Source organism: Artibeus jamaicensis, unplaced genomic scaffold (genome assembly GCF_021234435.1).
Source record: "Artibeus jamaicensis isolate MK-2021 breed Jamaican fruit bat unplaced genomic scaffold, CSHL_Jam_final contig_1028, whole genome shotgun sequence".
Taxonomy (NCBI): Eukaryota; Metazoa; Chordata; class Mammalia; order Chiroptera; family Phyllostomidae; genus Artibeus; species Artibeus jamaicensis.
This window is the reverse complement of record NW_026521201.1, coordinates 8,169,828-8,188,452: the sequence shown is the minus strand read 5'-3', so window position 1 is coordinate 8,188,452 and position 18,625 is coordinate 8,169,828. Positions and strand designations below refer to the sequence as shown.

At 45.0% G+C, this 18,625-nt stretch overlaps 1 protein-coding gene across 18 annotated transcripts in view; it reads right to left on the bottom strand.

Annotated features, from left to right (window-relative positions):
* The window catches only part of CACNA1C (calcium voltage-gated channel subunit alpha1 C), a 657,076-nt gene that overhangs the window by 184,030 nt on the left and 454,421 nt on the right, over positions 1 to 18,625 (bottom strand). For 13 of the 18 annotated variants that reach the window (XM_053662752.1, XM_037148589.2, XM_037148586.2 and 10 more), the window contains exons 8-9: positions 12,595 to 12,698; positions 5,127 to 5,299 (exon numbers count right to left, since the gene is read on the bottom strand). In XM_053662752.1, coding sequence (XP_053518727.1) covers positions 5,127 to 5,299; positions 12,595 to 12,698 — 277 coding nt within the window. Of the gene's footprint in view, positions 1 to 5,126; positions 5,300 to 12,594; positions 12,699 to 12,996; positions 13,101 to 18,625 lie in introns of all 18 variants that reach the window. The other 5 variants (XM_053662750.1, XM_053662779.1, XM_053662780.1 and 2 more) reach the window with 2 other exon arrangements.

Sequence of the window (18,625 nt, the reverse complement as noted above, 5' to 3'; positions counted from 1 at the left end):
CTGATGACAACGACCCCTGTGCAGCAATGACACTCTGGGAATCGGTTCCTTTAAAAGGGATGCTCATTGCTGCTTGGTGGGAAGGTAAAGGCCTCAGCATTACCCTCTCTTTTCTGGAAAACAGAGGGATTTGGCAGCACAAAGGATAGTAGGGTGCAAGTGTGCCCCCATCTCACCTCCCTTCTGTCTTTTGAGCCCTGAAATGGCTCCAGAGTGTAATGTTGTCCTTTTCCCCAAGGCTGTCTGTAACCAGTTGCAGACTCAGATCCAGTGAAGGGCTGGACCCTGACCACTAAGGCTCCAGGTAGGCTGGATTATGTGCATCTTATTTCCCCTTCCTGGAAACGCCTGGGTGACTGGAACCTAGGCTATGCCCAAAACAGGAGGTCTGCAGAGCACTGCTTGATGCCACTCTGGAACACTCTAGACTAAAGATACTTACAAAACAAGACTCTGTTTGCCCTTAAGCTTTGACCAGTGACTCCACATTGATAAGCTCAATGCCAGCTTCCTGGCATCTACCTCACTTCCATTCTTAGCAGCACTGCCCCCTCCCTCCCTTGCCTTTCCCACTTTCTCTCTGCCATACCTTTCACGGTCTCTGCTGCTTCTCCCTCATTGTCCCCACCCTTCAAAGAGCAGTGGGCACTTACACCTCTTCTCATTTCCATGTATGCCACTCCCCAAGTGATCTCATCCAGGCAAAAAGGTTTAAACACCTTCTGTATGCTGTTGACTTCTCAAAATAAAATTTGTCCCAGGCTTCTCCCCAGCCTCAGATGAATTACCAATTGCCTACTCACCTTCTACATTTGGATGTCAAATAGGCATTTCAAATATGAAGATGCAAGATGGCTTGTTTTCCTGATATTCCTGCCCTGACACCTATTCCTCTCACTGCCTTCCCTATCTCAGGAAATAAGGATTCCACTGCTATTTACTGCTGTTTGGGACAATTACCCTGCCAACACCCTGATTTTTCTCTCTTTCTCTCTCATCCCATTTCTGGTATGTCAGCAAATGATATCATTCAGGAGCCTGACTGTACCACCTCACTGTTACCATGACAAGGTGCCACCATCTGCTGAGGTAGAAACCTCCCCTGGCTCCCTGCTTTGCCCTTGCCCACCTCCTTTCCATTCTGCATGTGACATCTAGGGAGTTCCTGGCAAATGTGGGTCAGGTCATGTCGCTTCTCAGCTCACTGAGTTGCTGCTTAGCTCACTCCTAGTAAAAATCCAAGATCTTACAGTGACTTTCATGTTCTACTTCCTGGTTACCTTGAACCTCATCACCTACCTCTCTCCCCCTTCTTTACTCCTCTGCAGTCACATTAGCCTCCTCTCTGTTCCTCAGATACATCATCATGCTCCTGCCCTGAGGCCTTTTCAGGGGCTGCTCCCTCTTACCAGAATGCTATTTTCTCAAATAGCTATAGGATTCATTTCCTTACTGCCTTCAAGTCTTCATTCAAATACCACCTTCTCAGTGAGGTGTTACCTGGCCATGCCACCTAAATTACTATCTCTCAACACTTCTGTTCCCCTCTCACTATTTCATCTTTCTCCACAGTGCTTACTACTTGTCGATCATACTATTTAACTTAATGTCTGTCTCCCTATTAGAAGGTAAGTTCCACAGGGCCAGGGGTATTTGACTGCTTTGCTCATTGCTATCTCCCCTGCATTGAAAATGGTGCCTGGCATGGAGCGACCTTTAGTTGGCAGATGGGTGGGTGGAAGCATGAACTGGAATTTATTTTTGTATATAATTTATGAGCTGCATCATTTACTCAAATTACTTAGAAGTACCTCCTAACCATGCCCTTTCTCTCTGTCTTCCCTAGTACTATTATTTCTATTTCCTCACTGGTTTTTGTAGCTTTTTCCAGGGAAAATGACTGATTGGACTCCTGCAGACATGTTCACTACCAGGTAATGAGGTGTCACTGCACTGCCCTGCACCGCAGACACCTGTCCCTCACCAATGTCCTACACTAGTGGCCTCTCATGAGTGCTGATAGGCTTCTGCCCAGGGGAGAAGCAGAAGCTCCCAGAGTCATTGATGAAGAGTGATGATGCCTTTTTTTCCTTAAAGACTAGCTGAAAAGAATTGGCAAATACACTATAATGTAATCTTTTAGCAATTTCAAAGGCTAAGATACTATGTTAATTGAAAAACAATTTATAGCAACATTTCTTCCCTTGTTTTGTTTCAAAGGGCAAACTATGAACTTCTGAAGACAGGAATATAGTTTCTGAGCCATAAGTTGCTTTTTCTGAAAATCTACTAGGTTGCCAATTCCCTAATAATTGAATCACATTAACTGCTTTTATTGGACTTCCCCAATAGACACAGCCCTCTGGACTGGTTTCTTGGCTCCATTACTATGTCTCTCACATTCATTTCACTGCATGGGTATATTTTACTCTATATCTTTCTTTTTTGTATACTCCTTCCCTTGCCCCACCCCTACAGAACTGTTCTACCAGCATTTCCACTATGGAAGGAGGCAGGCTCCCATTCCATTCTCCTAAGGCAGGCTGGCTGAGGACGAGAAGCAGACACCAAAACTTCCTCCAACCATCAGGAAAAAGTACAAGGTGCAAGGAACAACAGTCTCCAGAGTCTGATTTCATCCATATTTGGGCTTTAAAAAATCTTGGCAGAGGTTCTGTCTACTGGAAATGGCAGTTTATCACGCTCTTCTCAAAGCTTGGCCAGAAATGTGGGCAGAAGAGCCTTGTCCCTACGATCTGTTCCCCAGCAGCAAAGAATTCTCTATGCTGGGAACTCCTTAGAATTTATTCATTTAATGGTCAGGACAGGGAAGCAGCACTCTTCTCTTCAGAAGCTCTTTTTTTAGGCAGAGAACAGAATAACTATGTGTATCTATGAGCGGCAACTGACTACTAAGCAAGTAGCTGATGCCACACATTTTTAATAATATGCTAAGAAACTTGCTCATCGGCATTAATTGTGACCTTGGGTCTCTACCCTGACTTAGGATGAAGAGAGGGACCAAGATGCCAGTTTCTGTGTTTCAGAGGTAAGCTTCTCTGTGGTATTTATTTATCATACCACCCTGTGCCCAATTAATTAACTCCCCCACAGTTGCAGCAACACTATAACAGAATCTGCCAACCATTTTCCCAGAAAGAGCCTCAGTGGCATCATTGCTCATTGTTACAATCCACTGAAGGCCTTGTCTTCCAACTTGCAAAATGACTTAGTAGAGCATGAAGACTTCCTTAGGTTATTAAATTATGTTGTTATCAATGTCTTGTTTGTGTGTTTTAATTTTGTATTTGCTCAGGAGCAGATATCAGAAAGGGAGCAGCTGGTAGATAGATTCTCAGTCTCTGCAACAAGGGAGCAGAGATTCTGTCCTTATGAACATCTTTGGCTGTCTTCTTTCCTACTTCCTCTACCTGATCCTTCTCTGGATTCCCAGTTAGAACTGGGAACAAATAAGTAAAAGCACACAGAAATCAGTCATGGAGCTTGAACACAGGGACATAACTAATGCCTACTCACAAGGCTGAGGAATTAGACTCACCGTATTTACATATTTTTGCTAGGACGTATATACACCCATACACCTACACATGGGGATTTAAAAACTGATGGGAAGGCTGTCATCTTCTCTGGGTCAGCTCTCCTGACAGTCCTGCAGCCTTCTTGGCCTCCTTAAGGAGAGAAGCACTTGACCAATAACGGAATCCTGCTTACCCTCCATTAGTGTCCCTGAGCCTTGGTGGGACTTGCCATCTCCCTCTCTACTCAGGGAATGTTTCTGGCTTCCTACTCTTATCTACCTGACTCCATACAGCAGCCATCTTGGTTGGCTATTTAACCTGTTTGGTTCCACACCACCCTATATGCTTAATATTTAGGAACTATTTTTAAGTTATATTGCTTGAGGACAGAAACACACCTGTTCAACGTGTGAAATGAAAGAGAAAGACTGCACATAGAAAGGCAGGAAGTGTATGGCAGTCACAGAGATGGATACCAAATGAAATAGGGAGTAGTTAGAGCTAACCAGTGGTCCTTAAATGTACCTGGCAGCACAATCCCTGGAGGGCTTGTTCAAACTGATTGCTAGGCTGCATCTGAATCTCTGAGGCAGCAGATCTGAAGTACAACCCAAGAGTTTGCATTTTTAGCAAGTTCCCAGGTGCTGCTTGTGCTGCTGGTGCTGCTGGTGCTACTGGTGCTGCCGGTCCCAAGACCATACTTGGAGAACCACTGGGCTTATCTATGAGAGCCTGAATTCCCTTGGTTCATCATCTTGCAAGTTGGTATCACCCATCACCCTCATTTCTGTCCCAGCAGTAGCATAGCCAACAGTCTATCTCATGCCCCCAGAGGAAGGGATTTGGCTCCATTTCTATAATCTAACTGTCAAATGCTTCTGGGCTTCCTCAGTCTTCTCATTTAGCACTTTGAATCTGACCTCCTTAAGAGAAATATTTTGCTCCCTTTTCTATGAAAAAGTGCAATGGTGCTTGGAAGTCTGCTGCAAAAGAAGTAAGAATCCCTACTTTCCAGGGAGCTGCATGGTGAAATTATTCTTTTGAACAAGGCTGGAGCAGGCAGCTTGCCCCTCTGCCCAAAGAGATGGATCCTGAAGGAAGATGTCTGATTTAAAAATAAAGGATCCTTGGCCCTGGCTGGTGTAGCTCAGTGAATCGAGTGCAGGCTGTGAACCAAAGGTTCTCTAGTTTGATTCCCAGTCAGGGCTGTAGGCCAGGTCCCCAGTGGGGGCCACGTGAGAGGCAACCACATATTGATGCTTCTTTCCCTTTCTCCCTCCTTTCCCCTCTTTATAAAAATAAATAAATAACATCTTTAAAAAATATATAAAGAGTCAACCTTAGCAAAATCTCAGCTGTCTTTAAGATCAAAGACTCTACAAGGAATATGATGCTTTATAGATAAACAGCAATCATTTCACATCTGTGACTAACTTCTATGATTAACAAATAATTGTGATCAATGAGACCAATGTTGCTCAAGGAAGACAACTGTAAAGAAAGATCAGTGGTAAAAGGTTTCTGCTGCCCTTGCCACCGTCTCTTCCCTTTCCCAGAACCCAGTCAAGACAGAGGAGGGCTGCTCACTGTTTCGGGGCTTTTCCTCATCCATGCCTTCATCCTCGTTCTCAGGGTCGATGTCTTCTGCCTGTGTGATCCAGTCCAGGTAACCTTTCAGGTCCTCTTCCAGCTGCTGCTTCTCTCGCAGCTTCTGGAAATCTCCTCGAGCCTTGGCCTTCTCCCTTTCTTTGGAGAACTCTCTGCAGAGAGTGGAGTGGACAGGGCAGGGCAGTGCATGGATGGAAGGAAGGAGTAGGCGGGGCATGAAGGAGAGATGGGAACAAGGGGAAACAAAAGTGTGAATTGCTTTGCACTTGAAAGTCTTCCCATGTACCCACACTTCCACAGACAGCTTTCTCTAGTCATTCCAGGTTTTGTCTTTACTCTTGCATAAATGGAAGGAGTCACAGGAAGGGAGGGATGAAATCCATTTCCCTTTTTCCTGGATCATGATTACAGGCTTTGTCTTTAATAACAACTATTCTCCAGTAACCTGGAAACTTCTTCTGAACAGTAACCCTAAAAACCTCCACCAACAGTATTGAACATGCATTTGGTTTGCATTTCCCCCAGTATTGGGTGGCAGCAGAAAATTCTTCTCAAGAACCTCTGGATGACAGAGGTGTTAGGAATAGTGGTGTGCTGATGCCCACCAACTGCAGTAGCTCCTAAGAGCCACCTGTGCACAGCTCTTCCCAATTCTGGCTTCAGTGAGGTATCCATGTGGCTTGAAATTGCCCATGGTGGGAATATTTACACCCTGGAAAATGGCAAATGTTATAAATTAGGGCTTCCCCCAACTCCAATGATCCAATTGCCAAACATTTACCAGTATACCACTGATTTGAGTCCCAGAGGACTGAATCTCCCGTCTCCGTTCTCATGACTAGATTTCCTTCTGCCGCTCTTAGCTGCCTGGAAGGATTTCTAATTTAGATAAAGTTCTTTCCCACATGGGAACAAATGAGAATTCCAAACACAAGAAAATGTTCTGGGGGTCTCCTTTATCGTTAAAATAGAAATCTAATCAGAATGGAAAAATACATAAAATCAAGATGATATAAAAGTTAAATGATGCATTCATTTTTAAGTAATAATGAGTAGAAACTGGAATTGAATTGGGGTTTGCGGGAAGAAAGACCTATTGAAAAATTTACAGTGGCTATTTCTTTGTTATTTTCTATGATTCTGTCCTATTTCCTCTCTAACTTCGAATTCATTTTCTGAGCAAGGCAGGGCTGGCAGCAGAAGGCAAAAATCAAGAAGGCTAATTCTTAACTTGCAAAGCCAGGAGCATTTCTGCGTTTGATACACAGTCTATGGGAAGTGGGCCCCTCAGTAGTATGTGGCGTGCACTGGGCATCTTAATTCCTATAAAAATGATTCCTCCTTCTCTCACCAATAAAGGTATAGTTTAAGGTAGGAGGCTGCAGAAACCACCCTGCAAGAATTCCTTGCACAAACCAAACTCTCTATAGGAAAGGAACCTTGGAAGGAAGGACACACCAACCAACTATAGGGGACAAAGGCTCAGCTCCTGAATCCACTCGGTGATGGGTAACTCATCACACTCACTGTCTAGAATTCAAATTTTCTACTACCACTCAGGAGAGCACTGATGCTAGCACTCACCATTTTCATGGTAAAATGGGGGTGGAGCTGGGAGTGGCCTAGGGAACTTTTTAAATTAGGAGATGTGGGGGCTTTCAAGCTAATGAGCTCTCTTCAAATGCTGCTTTAATGATGCTCTGGTTTGGATGGAATTTTATTCTTAAATTTGATTGAATCCAATTCTAATTGGATTGAACTTGCTCTTTCTTGGGCTTCCTGCCAACTGGCAGTACCTTCATTTCCTTCCCAGGGAATTGAATGCCAGGGAAAAGGGGCTAGATTAACAGCTTGCAGTGAAGATGGAAGCTTTGCTTTGCTTTGCCCCTCTCTCCTTTCATTATTGGGGGCATGGAAAGATGCCAGTGCCTCTGCCACCAAACCTCTATACCCGGTCACACTATCCCAGGACATAGGCTTGCTCTCAGGATATAGTCACTTCATATAGAGGAACCCTCCCCATGCAAATCAATTCCAAAACTACACTTCCAGGCCTGCTCTCTTCCCTCTCTTCCTGCCCACACACATTTGTACTCCATTCCTTTTCCTGTGGAGTGGGTTTAGGTTGTAAGGGGACTATATTTAGTTTACTGAGGGTTTACTTTAGCTCTTTTGAAATATTTTGCAGAGGGTTCAAACTCTGGTTTCAAAACAACTCCCCATCCCATCTTCCTAGTTGAGAGACTAGGACTGGGATCAAACTGGAGTAGGGATGACTGACTCAGTCTCGTTACAGTATCTGCCCTGTGGAATAAAAACTCCCCGTCTGTACCCTAAGACCTCTGGGGACCCAACATAAACAACCACTGGGAGAAAAGAAAACTGAGGTGTGTTGAGGGTGTGAGGGGCAGAGGAAAGTGGCAGTGTCAGATCTGAAGTCCTGTGGCTCCCCTTGGCTCCCAGGGAGCGTAAGGTATCATCAGACCCCATGCAGTAAGGGATTCTCTGGGTGGCAGTGCCTGGCTCTCTTTATCTCCCTGCCTGGCTGCCAGTCATGCATCTGCTCTGGGGACTGAGCTAATGAAGACTTGAGGCCCCAGCCTGATGGGCAGTGCTGGGCCCAGGGGTGGGAGCTAGCTAGACAATCAGTCACAGTCATGGGCTTTGTCATACAGCTGAAGTATATCTCTGGCCAGCCATGGCCAACATAAAAAATGAAGATGGAGTACAGAGCCAGAAGACCTGAACTCACTGGTGCAAAAACCAGTGTACAGAGGAAGGTGCATGTGCAAAGCCCACTGAATACAGATGGCCGAGGCTTTAGGCTCTCTATAATCAATACAGTTGGTCTTCATTATTCAGATTCTGTATTTTGAACTTGCCTACTTGCTAAAATTAATTTGTAATCCCTGAGTGAATAACTGGTGTGCCTTTGAGGTTATCTGCAGACATCTGGAGAGTGGCAAAAGACTGGAGTCACGTTCCTAGCTGAGGTCAGACAAGCTGATGCTGGTTCTCTGTATGCTTCTTTCAGCTTAGACTGCTAACAAGGGTCTTTTTTAGGATCTATTTAGTGCCACATTTGTGTGCCCTTTTTGGTGATTTTGCAGTATAAAATGGCCCCAAGCATACTGCTAAAGTGCTGTCTAGTGTTCCTCAGCGGAAGAAGGCTGCCATGTGCCTGACAGAGAAAATACATGTTGTACAAGCTTTGTTCAGGCCTGAGTTACAGGGCTGTTGGCCGTAAGTTCAATGTTAAAAAATCCATGCCATATATCAAATAATGTGTATTTAAGTAGAAACACACAAAATACAGGTTATGTATTGATCACTTGATAAACATGTTGCGATCAAAGACTCACAGGAACCTAACCTTGCATTTCTCCTAAGAGCGTGTTCAGTATTTGATACTCAGCGTTTGTGGTGATTTCACAGAATAATGAGAATTGACTGTCTATGTTGTCATCTCTTCTGCTTCCACCTGCAACGCATGCATGTCCTGGCCTTTCTCCTGCTTCCTTCTGGACCTGCACATTGTGCCATGGTCTAGTTATGTTCTCAGGCTATAAAATGCCTGTCTACCAGACTTTTAGGGGGAGAGAGACATGCCCATTTTCCAGTGGGCAGAACTAGATGCCTGTCCAATGAAGAAATCCTGGGCCCCTTGTCAACTAAAAGTGTCTGGGGCCCTCTGTTCACAATCACTTAAAAACAAAAAGTGACTGGATTCCAGAGTGCAGAGACTTTCAACTGATTACAGCTTCTGATGCAATTTCAAAAATCTCATCGTCATTGTCATTTAATTCCGATAAGCCAGAGACTGAGATGTCTCAAGGGGAAAGCAAATATAACCCGATTCACATCTGTAACACCAGGCCTGTGGCTTGTGAGGATCCATAGGTAATGAACATGGAAACACTCTGAAAAAATCCACAAGATGTATATTCTTTACACTGACTATCATCCGGCCTTGTGAGGAATAGTGTTCTGGATATGTGAGTATTCCAGGTAAAAGATACCTAAAGGATCCTCTGATGGCCAAAATTTTGGATTCCCACCTTTAAATGAAAGATTTATGGACTGTCACCTTCCCTACATTCACGAGTAGCAAGCTCCGAGAACAATTTAACATTTTCTTGGTGACTGAAGGATATAATTTGAGCACGAGTTTCTGTGCTGGGCTGTAAAATATTATTCTTAATATTGAAAGCAGTGGGTGTCATGTCCCCATCCCCAGAATGCTCCAAGCCTGCAGTGCTGCTGAGTTGGGGGCTGTTCCATCTGAAGGACTATTAAGATCTGCAAGCTGGCAGCCCCCAGGTTCATGGCCCTGCCCACTGTGGCTGTCAGACAGTGGCTCTGCCCCTCTCCTCTTGCGACTCTTGCTCCCCTGGCTGTCTCTAGGAGACTGACAGGGGCCAGTGCTGCTGCCTGCTCTCCCGCTTCCTCACAGTACCTTCTACTTTTCATACTGCCCCCTTCTGGACTGTAATTTCAGGACACAGGATTAACCATCCAAATTGGTTGGAGGACAGTATAAAACAGAGGTCAGAAATAGAGGGTTTAATCCAGGACCCTCCATTTTTTACCTGTTAGAAGTGAGGTGGTTTCTCTGTATAAACCTCACTTCCCTTCTTTGTTACATGGAGATATGAATAGTGCCCAGCTCATAGGGTTGTTGTGAGTATGGCATGAGCTACTCCACCAGTGCTCCAAGCACAGTGCCTAGCATGGAGAGTGCTGGTTACCATTAGTACATCATCACTGCAGTAAATTTCATGGGGTTCTGAGACTCCTGAAAGGTTGGCTGAACCAGGAGCCTAACTGATGAATAAGTGAGTTTTGCTGCATTTTTGTCGTCCTGCCTAATCAAGACACTGACTCAAAACCAAAACTGCCACCACCAGCTAGTTAGCCAGCAGGAGCCTGAGTCCAGGTTTGTCACTTAACGGACTCAGGGTGGCCCGCTCAGACTGGCTGGCCCTCTTGACAGGTTAGAGAAAGGGCTCCTTAACCCAGGAAAGGGAGCTGCTCTCCCATGGACACTTCTCCATCCAGGCAGAGGGTGTGCCCAGAGGCCCAGAAAGCCTTAAATGTTCTGTTGGCCATTCAGAGCTTTGAGCAGCAAGCTGCTGCTCCAGGAATGAGTCAGGAGCAGGTGCTGGGAAAGTCTCCAGGAGAGCAATATACAAATTCAAGGACCCTCAGGTGCTGAAGTCTGAGGGGCCTGGCATTCCTGTTCAGAGTCAGCAAACATGTGAGTATTACTACTTGCTAGGCTTTGGCTAGTGTTTTTATACACCCCTCTCCCTGGGACTGAGTCAGATCAGGACATAGTCTCCAAAGTGGCTTTTCTCTCACATCAGCAGCTGCTGTCATTTCATGTTTCTGCTTTGATACCACCAGGAGGATGACTTTTCTTGTGGGTCCAAGAAAGACTGTGGGCATGTACTCTGCTTGAGGAGGGGCCTCCACAATCTGGTTCCTACTCTCCAATCAGATTCTGGGAATGGAGTGAGAGGTGGTTATTTCACTTATATTTGTTTCTAATCTCTAGGGGAAGAAAATGGAAATATTAGAAAATCTTCTAAAAGTTCAGAGCTCTGGCTTGTGTTACATTTCAAGTTCATTCAATATATATCCATTGGGCAATAATGGGAAAATAGGAGCCTTTTTCTGACATCTACCAGTAAAGAGACATCACACAAGTTACTTAACACCTGTGGGCTCACTTTCTTCATCTTTAAAAGACAAGGTTGGAGTAGTTCTAACTTTTGATGGTTCTATTCACTAATCCCAGTTATGACAGGCACCAAGTAAACAGTATCATTGTAATGATAGCACCATTATTGAGCACTTACTTACTGTAAGCTAAGTATTTTACATAAATGATCTTATTCTACCACCCCAACAACCTATTATTATCTTAATTTTTTTCAGACAGGTAAGTAAAGTTTAAAAAGGTGAAGTTGTTCAACATTATGCATCCATCAAGAGCAGATTTGGGATACCTGAATTTCTGTCTTAAGTGGGGGTGATGAGGTTGATTCTGTTCAATGCTTTCATTGGTGATTTACATATAAACACAAGGGCATTTTCTCATGTTGGAAGAGAGACAGGAAAATCCTTCCACCTTCCAGGCAGCTAATCAGGGGACTGTATTGTCCTCATCACTCCTACCCCTGAGGGAAGACACTAGTTGCCTGTATAATCTTAACTTGGCAGAGGAATCCTGTCCTCAAAACCTCTAACAAGCCACCCACCTTGGGAAAGGGTGAGAGTGGAAGCAGTATCCTCCCTTCATCCAATCCCCAAGACTAAACCAGATAATCCTGCTTTGCTTCAGGCTATTGCAGAAGGTGGGAGTGGTTATTCCCAGTTTATTGCTAAGTAAAAATGAAGATCAGTCTTTCTCCTTATGCCTGACTTTCTCCCAGCATTAATGTCCCTGGAGATGTAGGAAAGGCTATTGAAAGTAGCTGGCCTGTCTTGAGCAGAGCAGAAATAGATTGCAGCCCTCCCATCATAGCCAAGGCAGCAGAGCATGTCACCATGAGCGGGTCACCAGGAGCATTTAGGTGTTAGCCTTGGCACGGCTGGTATGGGCTTGGGAAGAAGGAAGCGGGCTGAGGAAATCCAGAAAGGCCCCTGGTAAAGGTGGTCATCCCCAGGGCTCTTTGATGCCCTGCACATCTGCTGCTTCTACTACTTTTTAAGTTTATCAGAGCAAAGGCCAAAATTAGGCAGGCTTTATACTTGCAGCTGAGGAGATAAACTGAAAGGAAAGTATATTCCTCAGTTCTCATATAATCTAGGGCTTTACATAGCTAAATGTCCTTTCCATTCAGACAAGAGGATGCCAGATATGGACTTCTCAGTCTATGAATTACAACTAGAGAGAATGCTATTTTTAGTCTATATTTGTTTATCTATATTTTAAATCAAACTCTTATTACCCTGGTTCAGCACTGACTAAAGGCTCTCTGAAGTCTTTACTGTGAGCCTGGCACATACTGTGACTGGCTTGAAGGATTAGGCAATGACCAATCTGCAAGACTTATGCATATGTTGAAAGTAACACAGTCTATGAAATCTTCCCTCCAGTTCCAGCTGCCAAAGCATTCCCAGCCCAAGGGTTGCCATGCAACTCCTCAGGTACAAGGAGAAGCACTCTGCTTACCTGAGCAGCTGCATGAGGAAGGGAGAGGCCTGGATGGGCTGACAGGAGATAGGTGGGCCTCGGTATCTCTTGGTGAAGCCTAAACTAGTGGATTAATCCTTGTACATTTGACCCTCTGCCCAGCCAGGCCAAGGACATTCACTTCAAGGCTCCTGAGGTAGCCCCTTATCCCAGGTTCATCAGAGCCAGGAAAAGAATAAAGCCAGGAATAGCAGAAAGAGTAAATAAAATTGAAAAACCAAGACCTTTTTCCTTGGTCTTGCTTACCCGCTAAGGACACCGAGAACCAAGTTAAGTACAAAAAATGACCCTATGATGATTAGTGTAACAAAATAGATCCAGGGCCAGTCCCTTCCTACGGCATCATTGACCTGGAAGAATGGAATGATAATTAGTAAGGTGCACACAGCAGTCGAGCATGGCCCAGCACCCATCACTGGCTCCAGACACTGACCCATGCAGCGCCAGGACCCAATCCTCTAAGTGCAAATCAGAAGCCAAACAGCCTGCCAGCCAATGGGTAAGAATTTGAGATAGAAGGAGATATTTCCCCCTGGTTTTCCTGGGCCTTGTAGGGTCCTATTCCTGAGGATCCTAGCGATGGACAGAGTGGAACCTGGGACCTTGCTCGGCTGCATTGTAAGGAGGATATAGAAATGGTCAGCTTACCCGCTCAATACACCGAGAACCAGATTTAGAACGAAAAAGGATCCAAAGATGACCAGACTGACAAAATACACCCAGGGTAACTCATAGCCCATAGCGTCCTGCATCTGGAAAGATGAAGGAAAGTTAGGAAAGAGAGAAAGCAGAAGTGAGTCAAAGTGAGGAGGCAGGTAGAGAAGGGAATGGAGAGAACCTGGAGGAGACAAATGGGGCTGAACTTGGTCTTTGTTTATGTGGATCATGGTCCATTGTTACCCTCACATCACATCATCTATATTCAGTCTACTTTCCATGACCTTGACCTGAACTGTCAGGGACTTTTGAAAGGCTCTGCCTTAAGAGAGATCTTGTCTGGCTCTCTCTGTTGTCTTATTTTCTAGAACAAAAAATAATTTCCCCAATGTTTTCTACTCACCTGTCTAGGAAGGTGAGGTTGGCTCAAAAAATAATTTCTTCAGCAAGGAACAGTTTTAGCTTATTTGGGTTTATGTGGCATTAAATCTTCTATTGCACCATGAACTTGGTGTCAGGAGTGCCTCAGCTCTTACTGTGAAAGCCAGAGATCTGGAACCTCCAAGGGTGTGAGGGAAGGAGGCCTTCCCGAGAGGCTTGCTGCCTAGATCTGAGCTAGCCCCAGAATTGAAGGGAGGAATGCCAGGGCTTCACCAACACTACAGGCCACAAGCAGGAAAGACAGTCATTTTGGTTTATGTTTTCAGAGAATGGTTCCTATGACTATAATCACAGCCTAAATGGACACAGTCCTTACCCTGGAAACTGTGACCTGTAACTAACTGAATCATGAGACTCCCCAGGAAAGGCTGCAACCTCCTAGAGTAGCTGGAGGCCATGGTGTGTGGAGCTGGTTTCTGTGGGCATTAGAGAGCCACCATGCATTTCCTCCCAACTCAATGTTCAGTAACTTCATGACAGTAGCTTGAAATTGGCCATGGTGGACAGAAATGGGCAAGTGATACAGATCCACCCCCCTCCATCATGTGGTCCCTAACAACTAACATTCACCAGCACATCCCAGGTTAGCAGGTGGATATGAAGATGAGGGTAGGGCACAGAGCAGCATTTTTATCAAAAAGAATATTTATTCTGATTTTATTTCTTAAATCTATTTCTTCTGATGCTTTCTGATAAGATTATTTTAGCCTTATATTCCAAAGATGAACCCCAACTTTGTCTTTGTAAATTTGGCTTACAGGAATCCAAATTCCTAAGTACAAAGCTTCCAAAATGATTTACTTCAGTGATTCTCAGAGCTGTGTCCTGCATACCAGGAGCATCACCTTCAGCTGGAACTTGTTTTGAAATGTACATATTCAGGCTCCATCCCACAACTCTGGGGTGGGTCTGACAACCCATGTCTTATCAAGCCCTCTAGGTGAGTCTGATGCATGTAAGTTTGAGAATGCCTCTGATTTATGGATCATTCCTTAACTCCAAATTTTAAATACAAGGACATGGAAAAATGTTGTGATTTACTACATACCTATGCTCTGCATTGTTCCTCAAAGTTGGACACCAAGACCACCAGGACCAGAACCACCTGGGAGAGGTGTGAACAAAGCAGATTCCTGGGCCCTTTCCCAAGACCACAGTGGGCCTCATGACTCCACATGTTAATCACCTAGGTGATTCTAAAGTAGGCTGAAGTTGCTGACCACCACCAGGTGCTTGAAATGAGTTCCAGGTGTGCTGGGATAGTGCCCTGCCCAGCCCTCAGACTCTGGGAAACCTTACCCAGGTTCCTCAGTATGCTAGACAAATATGTTCTTTGCATGCTGTAAACAAAAAAGACAAGTACAAGTGACTTACCTAATCTGACTAATTTCAAATGTTACATTCCAATATATTTTTTGCAAATTTATTATTATTTATCTGGGGTTACTATATTTTAGTTAGAGGAATCTACCAAATGTAGTCATGGTGCAAAGTACAAACATTATGATAAGGGCTTGGGGGTCATTTCTTAGAACTGAGTCAGGGAGGAAAAGAACAATTCCCACCTATGTCTACTGAGCCATGTCAAATTTAATTCAACCTAATATGAGTTATTGATCATTCCCACCTCCACACATCCTTCTCTGTTTTTTACATAGTACTTATCACTTTTTAATCTATAATTTATTAATTTATTATGTGTTTGTCTTTCCATGATGGAATGTAAGCTCCATGAAGACTGACAGTTTTGGTCTTATTTGTTCAGTGGTATATCCCAGGGGCCTAGAACAATGCCTTGCATGTAGCAGGTCTTCAGTAAGTGTTTTTTGAGTGAATAAATGAACTTGATATGTGTCAGGCACTGTAGTGTAAAGAGGAAGCCCTTGCTTGAAAGAGGAACAGACGAATAATAGGTAACCACAATGCATGGTGATAAGTGAAGTTACAGAAGTAAACATGCAGGGTTCTAGAAGCCCAAAGGCAAGAGTGGCTGCACAAGGCAGAAGAAGCAAGCAAGGGCCAAGCTGGGCAGGACAAGGCAGGCAGGAGCAGAGAGGAATCCTGTGATAAAAACAGGGCTTTCCTAAGAACCTGGCAATTGTTAAAAATAGAGCCTACAGCTGGAAAGCCATCCTGGCTCTGGGATAGAGACTTGCCAGTGGCTGAGCTCTGAAATATCCAACACAACAGCAGCTGTGAGGAGGGCAGGGCAGAGAGTTCCATGTGTGCTGGAGCTACCCCATCACAGGAAGTCTGGGAGCCTCCTTTAGCCAGAAGGTAATTAATTATCTGAGATAAAGCAGCAAAGGAAACCAAAGCAGCAGAGGGAAGTCTTCACTACCAGGAGAAAAACAAATCTGCACTAACACAAGGAGGAGTGAGACTGGTGAAGTGAAATTAGGAAAAAGAAAAGCATGGGAGCCATGGGGAGCTCGGGAGCCATAGGGCACGTAATGGCGACTATGATGGTCATTTGATACCAGGGTCTGTACATCACATTTTATTATGGGAACTGTGACATAATCCTTCTATTATTCTTGGCAGCAGTATTGTTAGCATCCATGTTGGTCCAACAAGTATGTACTGACTACCTTCTGTGTGTAAGACATTGTGTTTTGTGCCACAGTGAAAGCCACAGGGTTGAAAATGGCCCTGAGATGAGAGAAGGCATCTGTGAGGAGGCTTCTGTGGAAACCTGGATCCCAGATCACGTGAAGCCTTGCCTTTCTCAGATTAAATTCTGTCCTTAAAGGTCAGAAGAGGTCCTTTCCTCCTCCTTAACTTAGTACTTCTTTGCTCTTTTGGGAGGGTGGGGAGGTCAGGAAAAGCTGAAAAAAAAAACAACAACTGTGGGCTCTCACTAGAGAAAATGTACATACATGTAGCCCACTGCACATAATCTCACAGGTGTTCTGGGCCCCGTGGGGCAGGGCAGTCTAGCCTGCTTGTTCTATACTAATGGTAGGAAAGTGCTTTCTTAAGCATGGTTAGGGGATCAGGGGGTCAAAGGGTCTGTTCTGATAAAGTTCCCCAGCTCTGCCTTGGTCACAGATCTCCTCACCTCCCTCAGGATGGCCAGCAGAGGCAGTCCAGGAGGCGACCTCATTCTCACCACAGTTCACCCTCGTGGCACTGCCCCAGAGCCGAAAAGGTGGTGAGTGGGAGGCATTGCTGGTTGGCTCCCTGAAACGAGATTTCTCCTGACTGCTTCCTCATTCCCCCTCAATTTTGTGAAGACTTAATTAACCTCACAGAAAATGTGGTCCTCCCAGCCACACATCTCTGATGGGCCACTAAACCCATGGGCCTTGGAGACTTCCTTGGGCCCTTATTTAGTCAGCCTGCACTCTCCTACATGCTGTACACAATGTGAGTGACTCCCAGCATCATTAAGAACCTCAACTGAATGGAGCTACAGACCACATCACCCAGAGATATCTCAGAGTTAGCCACACGACCTATAGATATATCCCATAGCCACAGCCATGTCCAGGAGACTCAGGCTCTCCATCTCTACCTTGTTGTCTTATGTTTCTGCTTTGGTTTTGCCCTTGGATATGGGATAGCTCTTTTCAGAGGTTCAAAATGGGAAATAGTAGGTGAGGGGTAGGAGGACAAATGAGAGATTAATGAGCCTCAGTGTGGTCCTAAGACCCCATCACTCCCTTAGTGAGCAGTGTTCAGTGGCTACCAGAGGAGGATTCTCTGGTCTGCCTGGCTCTGGACTGATAGGAAAGAGCCCCTTCATTTCCCCTCCTACCTTCTCTCCTTTATTTTAGGCCACCTACTTTTGGGGGCTGACTGGGTAGAGTGCATACAATGCTGGGTGGCTCTGAAGTGGGGCAATGCTTGGAGTGACAGAGTGATGTCTTAAATCAGCTACAATGGAGCTATTGAGAAGAGAAAGAATAAATACAGTCACACTTTCAGAAAATGACCCAGATGGCTAACATCCTTATTTAGAGGTGAAAAAGAACAGGTCCTCATGAACCAGGAAAGCTAGTTGTCTCTCAGGCCTGTAACAAAAGCTGCTCTTTGACTTTCTGAAGAAAGGCCATGTAGAGCTCTCTTGATGTCCACCATCAGCAGCCTTGGGCTCCAGGACCAACAGCCAGCAGATGGCCCTTCCTTTACTAAATCACATACCTCACTACTCCCGTAATCAGTGGACAAAGGGAATACTGAATGAAAAACACAAAAGACCCTTCTGAAATCAATATCTAATTTCTTGGGGGGAACCCCAGCCTTAAATCAAGGTATAGTTTTCCCTAAAAAGAAAAAATAGAGGGAACATCTCCTGGCCTCCATTCCCTCCAGGCTACTCTCAATCTCAGCTGATCTCCATGAGTTTTCAAGTTGTGCCACTTTTTTTCTGAAAGGTTTATGGCTCAGCCACTGTGAATCTAAAAAAACTGAACAGTTCCAGTGAACACCAAGAGGCTGTCATTTGCTAACAAAGGCAGGAGGTGTAAACCCAGAAAAGTCACAGCACTATAGACAGAATGTCATTAGAAGACAGGATTTGCTGCCACCAAGTGTACCAGTGCTATGAGCAATGACTTGATAAGTCTGTAACCTCTACTCATGACCTCTGCCACCTTGCTTGCTGGGACATGGGCTGTCCACCCATGGGTCACTGAGTGAGCAGCAAGGCAGGCAACAGGTCTACCTGCACCTATTTATTGTTTTGCACAGAAAACCTGTAAGTGCCGTGCAATGCAGTAAAAAGCCTGGTTTGAGTGGGAAAGACACTAACAAGCTCTAGCAGAGAGAAAGGCAAGCCAACAACATTAACGCCTCCATCTACAATCTATTTTAAAAATCACTCAACTCATATAGGATCATGCACTGAGAACCTGGGGGAGGTTAGGAGCCCTGGAGAGTGGAATGGTAGCTCCCAGTATGACACCTGTGTAGGGGACAGCTGGCTCATAGCCAAGAAGACATGCTTGTTTGTCCTGAGCCACCACCAGGCATGGGTTAACTATGATGCCTGGGACTGCACCCCCACAGATGGCCTTTCAACACTTGGGTGAGAACACTATTTTGGGGGTCTGTTGAGAGGCTAAAACACAGTTCTGTCCAGTCTCCCGAACTGTTACAAAGCTTACTGTCCCAGGCAGAGGAGCCTCCTCCTGTCCTCCTCTTCCAGCCTCAAGGGCAGCAAAATCCTACCTTT